Source organism: Cibotium barometz, chromosome 13, assembly GCF_041138505.1.
Source record: "Cibotium barometz isolate CiBa-2024 chromosome 13, ASM4113850v1, whole genome shotgun sequence".
In the NCBI taxonomy this organism is placed as follows: domain Eukaryota; kingdom Viridiplantae; phylum Streptophyta; class Polypodiopsida; order Cyatheales; family Cibotiaceae; genus Cibotium; species Cibotium barometz.
Genome location: NC_141058.1, coordinates 53,934,572 through 53,953,628, shown reverse-complemented (window position 1 = coordinate 53,953,628; position 19,057 = coordinate 53,934,572). Strand labels below are relative to the sequence as shown.

The 19,057-nt window shown below is 45.3% G+C and overlaps 1 protein-coding gene across 2 annotated transcripts in view; it reads left to right on the top strand.

Annotated features, from left to right (window-relative positions):
• TOP6B (topoisomerase 6 subunit B) overlaps positions 1-19,057 on the top strand; it is a 100,295-nt gene extending 81,238 nt beyond the window's left edge. For both annotated transcript variants that reach the window (XM_086807714.1, XM_086807715.1), the window contains exons 17-19: positions 17,844-17,938; positions 18,101-18,275; positions 18,694-19,057. In XM_086807714.1, the coding sequence (XP_086663840.1) occupies positions 17,844-17,938; positions 18,101-18,275; positions 18,694-18,855 (432 nt within the window). In that variant the 3' untranslated portion in view covers positions 18,856-19,057. The remainder of the gene's footprint in view (positions 1-17,843; positions 17,939-18,100; positions 18,276-18,693) is intronic.

Below are 19,057 nucleotides of genomic sequence, written 5' to 3'. Positions count from 1 at the left end.
CTGTCTGCCAAGAGCTGCAGTCTGATCCAGATGTATCTAGCCTCCTGGTCACGTGCTACCACCCGTAGGCGCTCATGTATCTCTCGCCGCCTGAAGAGTATCGCTATGCCTCCAGATCCTCTCAATGTGCTCTGTCGTGTGGTCCCCCTGTGTGTAGACTCCCATTGATAACCCTCTACTTTGGGTAGCCCCCTCTGGGCTCTGGTGCGTCTCTGTAAGTAGTGTGATGTCCTGTCCCTCCATGACCTCCTCCATCCTCCCAGGATGTGTCGAAAGTGCTGCATTGTAGTTCCAAACTGCTGTGTGTATCTGTGAATCTGGATCCTCCATAGCCGATGTCCCATAGGCCACCTGGCGCTAATCGGTGGCCTTGCCATCGATGATGACACGGCATTGCGATAGAATGCTCTCTTGCCCTCTTTCCGGGCCTGTAGGACTCTCGGCATGCATGTTTTCCTGTGTTCTATCTGCATCCTCGTAAGGTCGTCATCCAAATAGATGGGATCTCCCTGTAATCCTCGTAGAATCACCCTCTTCCTCATGAAGGTGGCCCTCTCCGTCTCTCCTAGAAACTGTAGGATGAGGGCTCGCTTGCGTGTTGAGTCTTTCCCGGCTCTCCTTGCTTTGGTGAAGGGGAGAGGGTCCTGTTCCCTGTAGCCGAGCTTCGTGCATAGAAGTTTTCCGTCTTTCTTGGGAGTAGAGTCGGGTGTCTTGGCTATACCTATGAGTCGAATGTTGAGGCGGCGGGCCTGCCTCATCTTCTCCTCTTCAATGGTGGTGTGAATGATTTGGTGTTCTTCCCTTTGAGTCTCCTCCCTCACGTCTTTACGGATGTTCTTCTTCACCACTTCAACCCATCGTGATTGCTTGGCTTCGAGTTTCCCCTCCATGTCCTTTGTGATCTCCTTGGAGATCTCTTCTTTGATGGCCGTGAGAGTGTTGTCATTTATCTCCCCTTCTTCCTTCTTGGTGTTCTTGACGGCTACCAGTTCCACTTTCAATGCACTCACCTCCTCCTTGAGTGCCGTGGTCTCTTGTTCAAGTTCCGTGACCCGTACTTCGAGGGCCAGGATGTGCCGGTGTAATTTGTTCTCCACCTCATTGACGTTGGAATCGGATGTCTTCTTGTTCTCCTTGATTAGTGCCTAAATTGCCGTTTGGAGGGCCTCGAGCTTGTCTTGGAGACTCGGAGCCATTCCTCGGGATTACTTTGCAGCGCTTCCCACAGGCAGAGAGGAGCGAGAGAGAGAGCGCAGTAGAGAGAGAGAGAGAGAGAGAGAAAGAAAGAAAGAAAGATTTTATTAACGTCTTCCAAAAGACCGAACTCGGCCTATGAGACAAATCAGTGTACCTGTGTGGGGTATCCTCTGTCATCCCAACAAAATGAAAAGTACTAAACTAAAAAGCTGAATGTGGGTGTGCAATAAGTACAATGAGTGGGGGAGGGGATGGAGCTGTACTACTAGGAGAATGCAAAGCTATATGCATGGAGTATACAATCATGATATGCAACCTAGCTAGCTCCATCCTGTACCATACATGGGGTATAAAATGGTATACATCAATGAAGGGGTGTCCACAGCTCCCTGAAGAACATGCCTGGGTTTGCTCTAAAGCGAGCCAGTCGCTCCGCATCCTCTCTGTGAAACTGAGCTCTGATCTCTGTCATCTCTCTCTGGTATAGGCGTGGTGTCCGAAAGCCAAGTGTCCTTTGTCTCCTGCGGGCTCTGAGTGTCTCTGCTCTCTGGAGAGTAATTCCCTGCTGTGTAGGGCTGGGAGAGTGGGGTGGATCTCTGAAAAAATGTAGTAATCTGTGTCTGTCGTCCCCCCTCTGGAGCTGTCTGAGCCTGTAATGATGTCTCTCTGTGACGCTGTATGTCTAGAATGAATCTCCCCAGTATGCGTTGGTCTGCTGCCTCAAAGATCTGGTGTAGGGAATGTGACTCTTTGAATAAAATGGGATATCTCTCTCTGATGGTTGTATATGCTTTGCATCTGCATACATAATGCTCCTCACTCTCCACCTCCTCTCTGCACAATCTGCATACCCTCTCCTCTCGGGGGATCCATGCTACTCTGCCAGTCTCGATCTCCAATTGATGTGATGAGACTCTAAGCTGACCAATAGCTACTCAGGAGCCGTGTGGTAAAAAGCCCTCGATGTATCTAGGCCTCTCTATAAATCCATCATCAGTGATACTCATGAAGTGATCTCTGTAGTATAGCATCTTCGGTGGAAGAGGCTGTGTAGGCGATATCCATGTCTCTCGTCTATAGAGTTGCCATAGGTCCTGTCTCAATACTCTGTTCCTCTCACTATGAGAGACGGATATGTAGTGCATCCCTGTCATACTGGAATGGTGGTAGATGATCCATATCTAGGCCATGCTGTGAGAACCAATGTGTGACCTGTGCATACCATGATCCTCTCTCTCTTGCCTCAGCCAGCTGTCTAGATGCCTCAAAAGCTCTGTATGACAATCTGTCCTGTGGCATCTCTCTGAATCTGTCTAGCAGGCATATAGACTGGAATATGGCCTCCACCATCATAGGAGGCGCAGCAAACTCTGCTCGGATAATGTCATGAGGTACGGACAGTTTGCTGCGTATCATGCGTGCCATCATGAGGGCCTGTGGTCTCTCTATCTGTGTCCACCAATGGGTAGCAAGGCCTGGCGCCCATACCGTTGCTTCATACATCAGTGCCGGTGTGACTAATGTGTCAAATAGCCACCCCTTCGTCCGGGGCTCTTGAAAATGCACCTGGTGGGACTGTCTCTCTAGCATAGCCAATGCTGCATATCCCCGTGTCAATCTAGCTCTGGCTGCTGAACCCATGGTGAAGCGCATGGCTGCTGGAGAGAAGGTAACCCCTAGGTACACGTATGATGTCACCACCTCCACCTGGCATCCTGTGAGAGTGAATGTCAGCTGACTCCTGCCCTGTGTCTCGATGTATGAAAGACCATAACCTTGGTTTTCCCAAGGTTCACAGTAAGACCCCTCTGTGTGCAGAAATCATCGAGTGCATGTAGATGCTGTTGTAGACCTCTTGGAGATTCAGACACTAATACAATATCATTAGCATAAAGCATAATATGTACTGAGGTACCGGCTAGATCAACTCCATCTCCGCCTCCCCGTGTAATGAAGTCAGCCATCTCATCAATGTATAACCCAAATAACGTGGGGGAAAGTGGGCATCCTTGGTTCACACCAATGGTGCTAGCAATAGTCTCGGACATACCTCCTGGACATCTGACTCGCCCAAAAACCTCCTCATATAATGCATAGATGCCCCATATCATATCTGCTGGAGCCTGGTATGCCAAGAGACTGCAGGCGCTGAAAGAGCCTCTCTCGTGGTACTGTGTCAAATGCCTTGCGGAAATCCACAAAGTAGCAATAGAGCTTTCTCTTCCTCACTCTGGCTTGATCAATCATACATCTCAAAGTGAATACATGGTCAGTGGTAGAGAAAGCTCTTTCCTGCCCTGAGGAGCGTAAACCTGCTCGCTCAGCATATAAGCTAAGCTCTTGCTCCAACACTGCACCATAGAGTTTGGCCAACACGTGGCCAACCATAACTGTCTTGTAGTTGCTTGGATCGAGCATATCCCCTGTTTTATGGATCGGCACAATGGTGTGCATCGTCCACTCCGCAGGCAAACCCTCTGCTAGTGCCCTGTTAAACAGGTGTGCAAGAAAAGGAGCCAAAGAATCTACTGCATATATGAGATGCTCACCCTGTAGACCCATATGGTCGGCGGCCCGTCCATGCTGTAGGCGGTGGATAGCTTCCTTTACCATCGAGTGGGTAAAGAAGCTAGCTGTGGTAGGTCGAGGCTCCTGTGGTTGAGGTATAGGTGGGGGTGGCTGCTGTGGGGCGTGGTATAGGCCCTCTGCATGTGTGTGCCATGTCTGTGGGTCTGCAATGGGTGTCGGTGTCCGGGGCTCTCTGAAGTGCCGCCATGAGATAGGGCTATATCTACTCATGAAGAAATGGAAGATCTCTAGCTCTTGTATCTCTGCAAAGGCCCGCCTTTTGTGGGGAGTAAGTCTCCTCATCTCTCTCCTCGACTCCTGCTCTGTGATGGCTCCCAAGGCTCTCTGTTTGCGGAGCCGTGAGTATAGGGCTCTGCACTCATCATCATACCATCTGTTCTGGGGCATAGTCCTAGATCTCGCAGGCTCTCCTGAGTGGACACGATGTGGGAAGCTCTGTAATGCAGCCGTGTGTAGGAGTGATGCCAGCTGGGCTGTAATGGTATCCATAGGTGCCAGGGGATCCATGAGTAGGAGCCCATCCTCTACTCTGCCAGTGTATATGTCTGCCATGTCATGTGTGAAGTAGATGGTAGTGTGTGGTGTCGGTATGTGGGGGGCTGGTGATACTGGTGATCCGGCTAGTGAAAATGCCAAGTATGTATGATCTGCCCCAATAGGACGAGGTGAGAGAGAGAGAGAGAGAGAGAGAGAGAGAGAGAGAGTACTTCTGGCAATGGAAGACAGGCCAGCACAGCGCGAGCAGGGCAGCGCCAGGTGCAGCACAGCAAGGGTGCGCAGCGCGAGCAGGGCAGCTCGGGCGGGTGGGTACGAATAGGCGCAGCACAGCGCGAACAGGGCAGCGCTAGGCGCAGCACAGCAAGGGTGCGCAGTGCGAGGGGGTGGGTACGAACAGAGAGAGACCACCAGCGCGTAGCGCGAGCAAGGAGGGGGGCTTGCGCGACGTCACGCCATGGAGAGAGAGAGAGAGAGAGAGAGAGAGAGAGAGAGAGAGAGAGAGTTCTATTAATGTCTATAGATGGCAAAGGGTCTCTGAGAGCAAGAGTGTTACCATGTGTCCATAAAATCATGGAAAAAACATACTAAAAAAGCCAACTAGAGCTGAAAGAAAAAAACAGCCTTGTAAATGCCAATGGTACAATGCTAGAATGATACAATGTGAGGTGTGAGGCGATCAAAATGAGTCCTCGACATCTATGAGTGTATAGAGGCTCTCCATATCCACTGCCTGTGGAGGGGTATGTATCTCTGGAGGATCTCTTGAATTTGAAGGTGTTGGGTGGAGCCTCCTTGGATTGATGGATGGGTCTCGGGCGTCTAGCTCGCTACACGTGGATCCCTCTGTCTAGAGAAACGCCTGGGAGACGGGGTGGCAGTTGTGGCACATGTGCTGCTAGTGTGCACTAATTGGTCCGTTGAGTGGGCCATTCGGGTCAAGGCTATCTCTTGGTCACCGACGAGGGCTTCATACTGGGTTGGATGAAAGAAACTCGTGATGATGGGCTGTGAGGTATCTGGGGTCTGCTGCCTCTATGCCTCTCTGCATAGCAGATCTCTGTGGCGACGCAACTCCATTAGGTAGAGTCCTAGACAGCGTTGGTCTGGGAAATCAATGATCCAAGACAATGGGCCAAATCCCTCCCTGAAGGGGCAATGAAACCTCCCTTGTATCTCATAGTACATTGAGGAAGGCGTTCATAGCAATGAAAAGCTTGAACACAATAGACACACAGAGAGATGAGTTGGTGGTGGAAGAGCTCTCACGTGTATGCTTATGAGAGAGAGAGTCATTAACAAAAGTAAAAAGGGCCCCTAATACAAAGGACTAATGGGGTCCAACAACCAAGTGCCAAGTGTTCCTACAGACAAGTGAGCTGCTATTGAGGTTATAAACCATTCATATGTGTGTGCTTATAAAACCTAATCTCCTAGCACAATAACCCCTAACACCTGTTAAATATTAATAGTGATTAATGTGGGAATAAACAATTGCTAGGTGGTTGTGTAAACTAGCATTGTATTTAGGCTTTAAATAAAGCGATTCCAATGTGTGAACAACCGCTAGTATATATAAGTCTTTTGTGTTGGAAAAACCTCTTAGAAGGATATTATGTAAAGTAGTGAGGTGTGGCAAAGGGACCTCTATTAGGGACACTTGGAATCGTATTTGGCATAAGGCATATGTGGTGGAAGCATATGCTTTAGAATATGTAAAGAGCTTCTTTCCTATAAAAGGACCTATGTCTATAATGAATTTATGCTTTCCACTACTCTTGTACTTCCTCAATCCCTTTGCCCTTGTGTTGATTATCTTGTTGGTCATCATCTCTCTCTCTTCTCCCCACTAGCTGTGATCTTGCAGTAGGCAAACCTCACCCCATCTTGCCGACAATTGGTATCAGAGTTGCTAGTTGTCCTTGCCAAGCTACATTTGTCACTAGTTGGGCATTCTCTACGCTTTCGGACCTATGGAAGGGCTCCATAGTGTGGACATGACACCTCCTTGGCAGGAGACTTACGTCTACGCCAAGGGTCATGTGGATTGGCACCTCATGTTAGGGGACTGATGTCTACACCAGGGGTCAGTAGGTTGGATATGAGAGATTGGGGATTTCGGTCCAGTCCCATGTCCAGATTTACTTATTCCAATTGGCCTGGGGATGTAATATCTATGCCCGGAATGACCGCCTGCTACAAGCTAAATGAAAGGAAGATTGACCAATACATTCTTATGCATGGCATACTTGCATGCTTGGAACTGTTTTCGCTTGAAATGTTTTATTGCCTCCAAGATCTGTGTCTAGTTTACAGGCAAGGGACGCCCGCCCGTGAACCGTCCGCGTGAATCTGTATTCTTACCTAGCTTGTGGGTTGTAGGCAGGTTGTTGGTGTGACCCTAAACTCTTTGTTTAAGCTTATTTGTATTTTAGCTCATTGTGCTGCTTTGCAGGTCCACACTTCATTAAAGTACGACCAAACAACTTATAAGTGAGTTTGGGCATCCACACTTCATTAAAGACTGGGCGGGCATGTTATAAGTGAGTTTGGACACTTACTGGTTGGTGGCTGGCCAAACTCTTATAAATCATGCACTCTTTTGAGTAAAAGAGTGTGGACAGCTTATTGGGTACCCTCTCCACTTATGCGAGAGGTGTGGCTCCTGTTGAGGTGGCCCAATGGCCACCCACTCTCTATAAGGAAAGGCTTATCCTCTCCCTCCCTTCATGGGAATTAGACGCCTACTTCATGAGGAGGAAAAAGGGAGTAATTTTCAGCATAACACATACTTTTTGGCATGGCTTCTTGCTTCTCCAACTCTTGGAATGGCCGGCAAATGAGTGCTACATTGTTGTCCAGCCCTTGCGAGTCCTTTCACACCGCTATTTCATGGATATCTACATGCTGAAATGCGTTGGAGCATTTCTATTGCCGACAATTTGATCAAAAGGATGTCATTGTAAATTTTGCATGTGATGCCCATGAAGCTTGTATCTTGAGAAATCCTTGATAATACAAACATATTACAAGGGGGGTCGTCCCTTCTTGGCCCTATTGCAGTGTCATTTAAACTTTAGCATTGCTATCTCATTTGGTTTGTGCCATTTCATCTTGTTTAATAGTATTAATAGTTTAAGTGTGTGACGAGATTTTGCTCATCCCTACTTGGGGCTATTACATTGGTGGATCTTGCTGCTTTCTGTGTGGAAGATGATCCTATCTTGCATACACTAATTGTTAGTGCTTTTAAACACTATTACAAGCCATAGAGGTAGTGGAGGGAATGTATACTCAAGAAGGCAAGCTTGTGGAGAACAGGTTGTCGAAGATGTGCACCATGGAACTCATGCAAATGATGAACACTATGCTGAAAATGTATCTCATGCATGTCGTGGTGATTATGCACATGAGGGACAGCTGTCCCGTAGTAAAGGGAAAGACCGTGGGGATTGTGTAGCTGTCCAGGGTAAAGAGAAGGTTCAAGACACTAATGAACTCGATGCTATGCATATGCTGAGATGGAAAATCTCAAGAGGCAGCTACATGAGAAAGATGCCCAATTGAAGAGCTTGCATGAAGATCCGGAAGTTAAGTAGGTATTGGATGATGCATTGGAAACTGTTGGAGTTGAATTGGGTGTCACACCAAGAGAGATGGCACTCTCTTTTCTCATAGATCAAGGTGATGTGGTGGAGGGAAAAGAGGGTGAGCTTATGTTCAAAAGGCCACCTTGTCCAAACCCTCTTGGAGCCGCTTCCGCAAAGCTGAAATCTGCAATTCAACAAGAGGGAAGAGGTGTCAGGAACCTTTCGCCATGCCTCTACTACTCATGGAATCCCATCTCACATGCATGCTTCTTCACTCTTAGGTACTCATGGCATGCCTTTACTACTCATGGAATCCCATCTCACAGGTATGCTTCTTCAGTTTTAGGTACTGATGGTAGGAAACCGACTCATGTTTCGATTCCCACAAGGAAGGAATTGGATTCCTACATTCCTCATGGAGACAAAGGCAGAAGAAGAGCTCACATTGGTAAGGAGGATGTGCATCATAGCAAGAGGGCTAAAGAGTTTAAGGTAGGAGACAAATCTATAAAATTTGAGAACTACCATGGTAAGTATGACTTTACCAAAGCTTTATCTTTCATCTCCCAGTTTGAGATTGCTTTTTATGAGGGAGAGTTCACTGAGGGATCAAAGCTTAGACATGTTAGCATGTAAATGAAGGGGACTGCAGCACATTGGTGGTTGGACCAATGTGCTTGGACGAGAAGCTTTTTGGCAACACCATTGCTACATGGGCTGAATTTAAAAGCAAATTTTATGCTCAGTTTTTGCCTCCCAATTTTGCGAAGAATATACGTGCAAAGCAAGATTGGTTGGGGTAGAAAGAAGGGGAATCAATCACTTCTTATGTATCAAATTTTTGGAAAGTACTATTAGAAGTGGTTCCCTTCATGAAGATAGATGAAGAGGAAGTTTGAGTTGGGGCTGCAACCTTTCCTCCAAAATGCACTTGAAATTTATCCCAATCAAACTCTTCAACAACTCATAAATTCAGCTTTAGGCTCCGAGCAACTCAATGTCAAATGGATGCATGTTCAGCTTTTGTCGAGAAGGATGTGAAAGTTACTCCTCTCATTGGAAAGCTGAGAATTCACATCTAGGGTTATCTCGACCATGAGAACTCCCTTATTGCACCTCTCAGTGGATGTGATGTGTTTCTTGGCAAACCGTGGCATGCACGCCTTGAACCCCGCAAGAACTACAAAATAAATAAACTCTCTTTTATGTATAAAGGCCGAGAGCATCTTATAGATGCAGGCGAATCGGGTGACACTATTCCCGTTGTATCACATGTACAAATCAATAAAGCAATGAAAAAGAGTGTTTCTTTGTACTTGGTTTTTGTACGCGATGATGTGGAACATAGCAATGTGCATGTAGATTCTCTTACTCGTGATAGGCTGAATTTTCTAAGTGAATATAGAGATTGTTTTGCCGATAGATTGCTGAGTGAAATGCCTCCTTTATGGCCAGAGGATCACCGTATTGAATTGGTGCCGGCATATCGTGTGTATGCTTACCAACAAGAGGAAATTATGAAGCAAGTTGGTGAACTCTTAGAGAAGGGTTTAGTGCGACCAAGTTCCTCGTCATTTTGTTCACCTCTTCTTCTTGTGCAGAAGAAGGATGGAACATTTCGTATCTGCGTGGATTACAAGGCACTCACTAAGATAACCATCAAAAATCGGTTTCGTCATGTTATCTTGGACAAATTGGATGGTTCGATATGTTTTAGTCGCATTGATCTCAAGAGTGGCTACCATCAAGTGAGTGGTGCCTCAGAATGTACGTAAGACAACTTTTTGTACATCTTTTGGGCTCTATGAGTATTTGGTTATGCCATTCGGTCTCACAAATGCTCCGGCTACCTTTAACCGAATGATGGATAGGATTTTTAGAAATCATAGAGCATTTACAGGAGTCTTTTTTGATGACATTTTGGTGTTTTCGAAAGATGAGCAACAACATAAGACGCACTTGAAAGTGGGCTTTGATGAATTGAGGAAACAGAAGCTTATGATTAATGGCAAAAAGAGTAAATTTTTCCTCTCGGAGATTCACTATCTTGGACACACACTGCCAAAAGATGGCGTGCGAATGGTGCAAAGATCCAAGTCATTAAGGATTGGCCGGAACTTAAATCCATACATGAAGTTCGTAGTTTCCTTGGTTTATGCTGTCACCAACATGGACATTTCCCAGTATGAAAGGGCTCTGGTGGACTCCAGGCCGTCTAAATTTTTGGAAAGTACAAGCTTTGGGAATGGGGGATTATCATGGAATACAAAGGACCACACTTCTAAAATTTAGGAGAGTTGCTATTTTTGGCCCGACTCCGATGGAATTCTGTCGCGTCATTACATCTGGAAATGAGCAGATACCAAGAGTCGGCAAAGTGTCTATGACAGAATGTCTAGCAATTGGGATATTTTTAAAGATGAAGTTTATGGAAGGACCCATCTCTTAGATTGGGACATGTGGCAAGAAAGTGGACCAAAGTGAGACAAGTGGCCTGACAATTGTTAGAAAGTGGATCAAAGTGAGACAAGTGGCCTCACACTTGTCACTTCAGCTTTTGTGTGGCTCTCCACTTGTCGTTATAGCCTTCTTTTGCCATTTTAGCTCATGGGAGGCCCAAATCTATAAATTGGAGCCTTCTCTCTTCATTAAAGGAGGCTCTCTTGCTGCACACCAGCCTCTACCACCGTTACATGCTGCCATAATGATGGCTACTCTCTTTCTCTCTCTCTTGAAGGCTGCCCATGAAGAATACCGGCTGTTGGGGACTGTTTTGGAGGCTTCCATCACGAAGAAATACTGATGGCAAGGGTATTTAATCATTTTATTATGATTTCTAGCCATTGTACTTATTGTACCAACCCTTGTACTTGCCGTACCTGCTCTACCTACTAACCCAAGAAAATTGAATGATGCCGAGCTTTCTCTTGGCATCCACGAGAGAGAGCTATTGGCTGCAAACACTACTTATTGGGAGTTGAATTTACAGTCAAGACGGATCACCAAAGTTTGCGGCGATATTTTTTGACGCAAACTAACCTTTCAGAGAAGCATATGAGGATGGCCGATTTCCTCTCTATGTTTCATTTTCAGATTTTGCACACCCCAGGAAAGAAGAATGTTTTGGCAAATGCATCGTCACGAAAGCTGTATGCCTCTCATGGGGACTTGTTTGCCATGCGCGATTTGTATCATGCTGATTTTGCCACTATTTGCGCTGATTTGATGGCTGGTCATGCACATGCCTCATATGTAATTAAAGAGGGTTATCTTATGAAAGATAATTGCCTATGTGTGGTGTCAGACATGAGGCAAAAGGTTTTGGATGAGTGCCATGCTCTTTCATATGTTGTTCATAGAGGCATAATGCCTACCACACATAGGATTGAGTGATATTTCTTTTGGCTAGGTATGCGGAAAGACATAAAGGCACATGTACGTCCACATATCATCTGTCAAAAGGTGAAATTTGATAGGCAAAAGTCTCCCGGTTTGCTTCAGCCTTTGCCAGTTCCAAACCAGCCATAAGAAAGCATTGCCATGGATTTTATAATGGACTTGCCTCGTACACAGTATGGCAATGATGCAATATGGACTATTGTGGACAAGTTTTTTAAGCAAGCTCACTTCTTGCCTGTCAAAAAGAGCATAAAAGCTGAGCATATGATCAGAATGTTTATGTCACAGGTGTTTAAGCATCATGGTCTGCCCAAGTCAATTGTGGGGGACAAAGATCCCAAGACAACGAGTCTCTTTTGGAGAGCTCTTTTTGACAATATGGGCACTAAGCTTAATTTTTCATTAGCAAATCATCCTCAAACAAATGGACAAAGTGAAGCTGCAAATTCAGCAGTTTTAGTTTTGCTTAAATGCTATGTGGCCGATAGAAAAGTTCTTGGGAGAAGTATTTGCCACTTGTGGAATTTGCATATAATAACACAGTGCATGCTTCTACAGGAAAGGTCCCATTTGAGATCATGTATAGCAAAGTGGTATTGCCACCCATCCTTCGTACAAAGGATGAGATCTTTGCTGCCGATGAATTTGTCAAGGACCTTGATATTGCCTTTCCACATGTGTGGACAGTCATTGAGCATTCTCAAGAGAAACATAAAAAGGTTGCTGATAAGTATAGAAGGCAATTGGATATTAAAGAGAATGATTAGGTATTGCTGAAATTCGAGAAAGCCAGACTTAGAAGAAGGCTTGGAAAAGATGGAATGTGTCCTAAGCTCTCTAACAGGTACTATAGACCCTTCAAAGTCATTGAGCAGATCAATGAAGTGACTTTTTGGTTGGCTTTGCCGAATCGTTGGAAGATACACAATGCATTTCATGTAAGCCTCTTGCACAAATATGTGGGACCGGAGCCTAAAGAGCCGGTTATGGAAGATCCACTTGAAGTGGATGAGCTAGAAGAGGTGCTATAGCCAGAGCAGATTGTGTTTCACAAGGAGCGTAAGCTTGCAAGTAGCTAACTTCAAAGACGCTACCTTGTGAAGTTTAAAAATTATTCACCCATGGATGCTAAATGGATGGCTGAGGTATACTTCGAGGAGTATCCACAACTCCTACAAGCATACTTGGAAGCTTTTTAGTTGCGGTTAACTGTTTAGAAGCTGGGGGGATGTAACTAGTTGGGCATTCTCTATGCTTCCTGACCTATGGACAGGCTCCATATTGTGGACATATTTTGACCTAGCTTGTGGGCTGTAGACAGGTGGTAGGTGTGACCCTAAACTCTTTGTTTAAGCTTATTTGTATTTTAGCTTATTATGCTGCTTTGCAAGTCCACACTTCATTAAAGTATGACTGGACAACGTATAAGTGAGTTTGGGCATTAAAGATTGGGCAAACAGGTTATAAGTGAGTTTGGGCACTTACTACTCGATAGCGGCCGGCTAAACTCTTATAAATCAAACACTCTTTTGAGTAAAAGAGTGTGCTTGTGGACAGCTTATTGGGCACCATCTCCACTATGGGAGAGGTGTGGCGCTTGTTGAGGTGGCCCAATGGCCACCCACTCTCCATAAGGAGAGGCTTATCCTCTCCCTCCCTTCATGGGAATTAGCCTACTTCATGAAGAGGAAAAAGGGAGTAATTTTCAGCATAACCAGTCCACACGCATACTTTTCGGCATGGTTTCTTGCTTCTCCAACTACCCCTCCTCCATGAGGTTTTTGGTGGGCTATGCCTTCTTCTGCCAGCTTCCAGTGGAGGCAGGAGAGTTTTCAGAGAATGGTGCGTCCTTTTGGGTTTGCATGGTCATGTACCACTCCCACCCACCCCTACCGATGTCAGAGTATTATTTTCTGCTTCCCCTTGAGCTTGGCTGCAAGGATTGAGCTCATTAGCTTGGGTGAGCTGAGAGAGAGAGAGTTATATTAAACGTCTTCAAAAGACTCAGTGGGTCTATGAGACCAAAAGTGATACAATAGTGTCCATTTAATCTCATCATGGTACAGAAGAAAACATAGACTAGAGCTATGAGCTGAGAATGTCAAATCCGAGCCATATGATACAAAATGGGACCATCATCATACAACGTATGGAGCTGACTCTCGGGTAGGGGGAGGGGGCCGTCAAGGATATCAAGCATGGGGTTAGCCTTTAGAAGGCTCTGTAGATCCGCCGGGTGTGGGAAGGTGGCTCTGTTTCTCTCCAAGATCTCCTCAAGTTGGGGCTGATGTTTGCGTTGTTGTTGGCGAGGTCCAGGGAGTCGGGGCAATCGGGCACGCTGTAATGGTGTGGCTCGGTCTAGAGTCATGCCAAAGTGGGGTCTAGTGGGGGGTCGGGCACTCAAGAATGTGTGGCTCGATGAGGTTGTGGTATGTCATCCATAGCTGGTGGGGCATCCTCTCGTGGTCGGAAGAACTGAGTGATGGTCTCCTGGGGTCCGGTGGGTGTTTCCCATGGGGTCTCGACTCCCTAATCAGTGAGTCTCTGTTGCGATGAAGCTCTAGTAGGAAGAGGCCCAAGCACCGCTGATCTGGGTAAACCATGATCCTAAATAGCAGAGAAAGGCTATGATGTGTAAATTGACAGTTTAGTTCTTAAGGTCATCAACACCAGCACCTTATAGATTGTTGCCATAGGTGTACAGGAAGGCGGTCTTTACAAGTTGAAGGACTTTGGTGGCTCTTTGAATGAGTCAGAGTCTCATTTGCTGCAACTTCTTTAAAGCTATCATGCCTTGGTAGCTCTGATGGATACAACGTTGTGGCATGCTCGCTACAGGCACTTGAACTATGCTTCTCTTCAGCAACCATCTTCTCAGCAGGTCGAGGGTCTTCCACAACTGAAACCCTCCCACTGTGTGGCTTGTTTGCATGGCAAGCAACACAGAGAGCCTTTCCCTCATGAGGCTACTCATTAGGCTTCACATTCTAGAGCTTATACATATGGACTGTGTAGACCCATGCAAACTACTACCCAGGGTGGTGCCAGGTACTTCATGCTTATTACTAATGATTTCTCACGTAAAGTTTCAGTGTATCTCTTGGTGGACAAATCTTAGGCTTTCTCCCGCTTTCAAGAGTGGGTGGCTTTGGGCGTGCGAACACAAAAGGTTCAACAAGTGCATTTGGACAATGGAGGAGAATTCATCTCCAAAGCCTTCCACAACTTTTGTTCCTAGAAAGGTATTGGCCGTTAGTTCTCCATAGCTGGCACTCCATAGCATAATAGTGTGGGTGAACATAAAAATAGGACTGTTCAGGAGATGGCCCATACCATGCTTTCTTCTTCCGATCTTTTTCTCTCTTTCTAGGGAGAATTGTGCCAAAGATTCCATACTGTTCAGGAGATGGCCCATACCATGCTTTCTTCTTCCGATCTTTTTCTCTCTTTCTAGGGAGAATTGTCCCAAAGATTCCATGATGGTTGGAAACCACTGTTCATGATTCTCATCTCTCTAATATGGAACTTCATCAGCTTGTTGATTCTTTAGCACAATTTTTGACACGGGCACAAAGATTACAACAGCTTCATTGTTCTTGTCACCTTGTCGTGATGAGTACAGTGATACAGTCATATGAGCCTACTACAGCTAAAGAAGCTTTTGCTCTTCTTGAGTGGCGGGCAACCATGGAGGCCGCGATTGATTCCATTGAGAGGAATCGTACATGGGAGCTAGTGGACCGGTCTCTACATCGATAGGTCATTGGGGTCAAGTGGGTCTTTGAGACGAAGGTTCATGCTGATGGATCTCTGGACAAACACAAAGCCAGATTGGTTGCGAAAGGGTACTCTCAGATTGAGGGTGTGGATTATGAGGAAACTTTTGCTCCTACAGCTAGATACACTAGGCCCGGCATTTCTTACAGTGTCAGTGTTCCCAGTCAGTTTTCTTCTGCTCCTCCACATTCTCATTGGCAAGCTGTTTTGAGGGTGCTCAGATACTCATCCGCCGGTACCTTGGACTATGGTATCTCTTTCAGAGGAGGCATTGAGCTTGATGGATACTCTGATATTGGGCAGGTGATCAGGATACTCGATGCTCCGCTTCTGGTTATTGCTTCACTCTTGGTTTTGGTCTTATTTCCTAGAGATCCAAGAAGCGGAATACAGTTTCATTATCTTCTAGTGAGGCTGAGTACTGTGCTTATTTGGATACCTGCTGTGAGCTTTTATGGTTGTTCTAGATGTTGAGCAAACTTGATGTATTCTCGGATTATCCAATCCGTATTCTTATGGATAGCCAAAGTGCCTTGGCATTGGCTCATTATGGCAAGACCAAACATATTGAGGTCCACTTTCACTTCGTTCGTGAGCTGGTCGCCCACGGCATCATTACACTGGAGTATTGTCCTTCTCAGGACAACGTTGTTGATCTCTTCACCAAACCTCTTCCTCCAGATACTATTGATCAGCTCCTTACCCATATGGGAGTTGGACCCCGTGCTGGAGTTGAGAGGAGGTGTTGGACATGTCATCTCTAGCTCTCGTTTACTCCATTTTATGTCCCTTTTTATCCAGATATTTATCTAATGTCATTAGGGACTTTCCCATATTTTCCCACTATTTTATAGCTTATTTTTAGGCATTTATCACTTTTGCTACAGTCGTGTGCCTTTTGCTACTAGCGGACTGCTCTCCATGAGATGTATATAAGCGTGGCCATTGTGCCTTCATATGATGTATATAAGCGTGGCCATTGTGCCTTCATATTCATTGAATACTTTCAGTTCTTGGCTCAAGTGTTGGATCTCTCTTAGCTGCTGCTCTCTCGTGTGATCTCTATGTACTTCCGCTTCATATTCACATATTCTCACATTTAAGACCAAGTTCATGCCAATGGTTCTCTGAACAAACACAAAGCCAGATTAGTTGCAAAGGGGTATTCTCAAATTGAGGGTATTGACTACGAAGAAACTTTTCCCCCTACATCTAGATACACCACTATCTGGATAGTTCTTGCTCTCTCCGCTCATTCTCACTGGCCGGTTTATTAGATGGAAGTCTGCCATTTCTCAATGGCGACTTACATGAGGAGGTCTATCTTGAACAGCCTCTAGGTTTTCAAGTTCCTGGACACGAGGGTAAGGTGTCACAAAGCCCTTAATGGTTTGAAATAGGCGCCCAAGGCATGGTATTCTAAGATTGATACATTCTTTCTTTCCATTGGCTTCCAAAGATGCTTTGCAAACAGCAATCTCTATGTCTTTGCTCAAGATGCTATTTGATCGTCGTATATGTTGATGATTTGTTGATCATTGGCTCTCATCTTGCCATGATTCAACAGCTCCGGTTAGATTTTGCTCTCACTTTTGAGATGAATGATTTAGGACTTCTCCACTACTTTCTTGATATGGAGGTGTATAATCCTAATGGAGTTTTCCTTAGCCAGTAAAGATATCTACGGCAGCTCCTGGAGACATTTGGGATGACATAATACCGTCCTCTTTCCTGTCTGATGGATCCTAACTACATGCTCTTTCCCGAGAAGATTCTACTCCCATCTTTGAGGACAATACGCAGTACCAAAGGCTTGTGGGTTCTCTTATTCATTTGACTTATACCAGGCCCCACATTTCTTAAAGTGTTAGTGTTTTCAGTGAGTTCTCTTCCACTCCTCAACATTCTCATTGCCATGCCGCTCTCAGGGTTCTTCGACACTTATCTAGTACCTTGGACTATGGTCTCTCTTTCAGAGGAGGCATTGAGCTTGTTGCATACTCTGATGCTGATTGGGCAGGTGACTAGGATACCAGGCGGTCCACTTTAGGTTTTGGCCTCATTTCTTGGCGATCCAAGAAGCAGGATACAGTCTCAATTTCATCTACTGAGATTGACTACCGGGCCTATTTAGATACTTGCTGGGAGTTGTTATGGTTGATGCAGATGCTGAGTAATCTTGACATTCTTTCGGACGCCTCTGTTCACATTCTTACAGACAGCTAGAGTGCCTTAGCGTTGGCTCGAAAGTCATCTTTTCTTGGCAGAACCAAACACATTGAGGTCCCTTTTCACTTTTTTCTTGAGCTGGTCGTTGATGGCATCATTTCTTTAGAGTATTGTCCCTCTCAGGACAACCTAGCTGACCTCTTCACTAAACCTCTTCCTCGAGGTTCTATTGATTAGCTTCTGACCCGTATGGGAGTCGGTCCATTGTGTTGGTTTAACCAATGTATTTACTCAGTCCTGGGTAATTTTTCCCACATTTTTAGGCATTTTTCCCAGTTGTAGGTATTTTGCACCAATCGTGGGTTTCTTCTATTGGCCGACTTGGCTATTTGTGCTGTATATAAGAACATGCTTTTTGCCATTTAATTCATTCATCATTTTGCTCAAGTGTTGGATCATTGTTGGCTGCTCCTAGTCTCTCCTCTGCTTCCACTTGCTGCCTTCCACCTTCTCTCAGTTCTGGTTCAAGACAGATAGGCTAGCATGAAGGAAAAAAAGACTAGCAGTATTGTGGTTGTATTGGATCACCCATCAAATTTCAAAGAGATGTTTTGGGATTTCCTGCAGTTGGCTATTCAGCAGTGCTGCAGTCAGCTGAAAGTAAAGATTTCGAGGCAACAAGCTGCATGGGACAAGCAAGAGAGAAAGAGAACTCTGGCAAAGTATATGATTTATTGATTGGTTTTTATTTGTTGAGAAACAGTAGTTTGTGTTTCTTTTTTTGTGTGTTGCTTTCAAATTTTAGCCATACTATTCAGGTATTCATAGCTTTTCTTACTTCTTTTGTTTTTTTTTTGGGGTGGGGGGGTACTCTATTGCTGTAGGTACATACCGGGTGTCTCACGAGCTATATATGATACGTTGATGACGATTACTGAACCTCACAAGTCCAAGAGACAGAAGTATGGAGAAGAATATGATGAGCTTCTTGAGAAGGTTGCATCTCGCGATATAACAGAGGCCACACTTTTGCAAAAGCTCACTCAACATGTAGATCAGGTGCCTGCCTGCAACAAATCTACTTTTACATCCATCCATAAGAACTGTTTTATAGTATTCAAAAACTGTATACTGCTTTTATGAGTGAACATTAATGGGAAGGCTTGTGTGTGTATGGAAAGTTGAGATGCAATGTTGGCAGGACCCCTTGGCATTGCTTGCATATTACTGCCAGGTTCCTATTACCAAACCTTCAATGTGTTATGAACGGCGGACACATTCCATGGCAAATTTTTTCCTTAAATATTTCGTGAAACTGTTGTTAGTGTCAAGTGGGTTGGTGGGTGGGTATTGGGCCCTAGTTTGGTAGCTTTGAATTCAAGTCTGTGGTGGCACCTTGGGGAGTATCTTTGGTTAGACCCATTTATCATAGCCCAGTTCATTCTCAGATTAAATGACATCATTCTTGGTATTGCAGATGGACATGGAAATGGCATTGGAGTATGCAACTCAAAGCGGAATGGTGGAGGCAGCAAGGGAGTCCGTCTTTCTGCACTGCTTGGATGAGTCACACACCTTTGTAGCAGACCTGCATAGTCCTGTCTGCGTCTTCAGAGTCTTTTCTGGATTTGGAATGTAACACCAGTCTTAGTGTATGTAATATATGCAAATTACAATATAGATAGTAATGTATGTGGCCATTGTTTGTGCCAAGTTCAACCAGTGCACTGTAACCCAAGCTTTATACCTTGTTCCTTGAACCGTACCACCCAAGCTTTCCATCCCTCAAGAATCTTGCTTGTGTTTCAATCAATTAAAAGTTTGTAACTTTGAATGCAAAA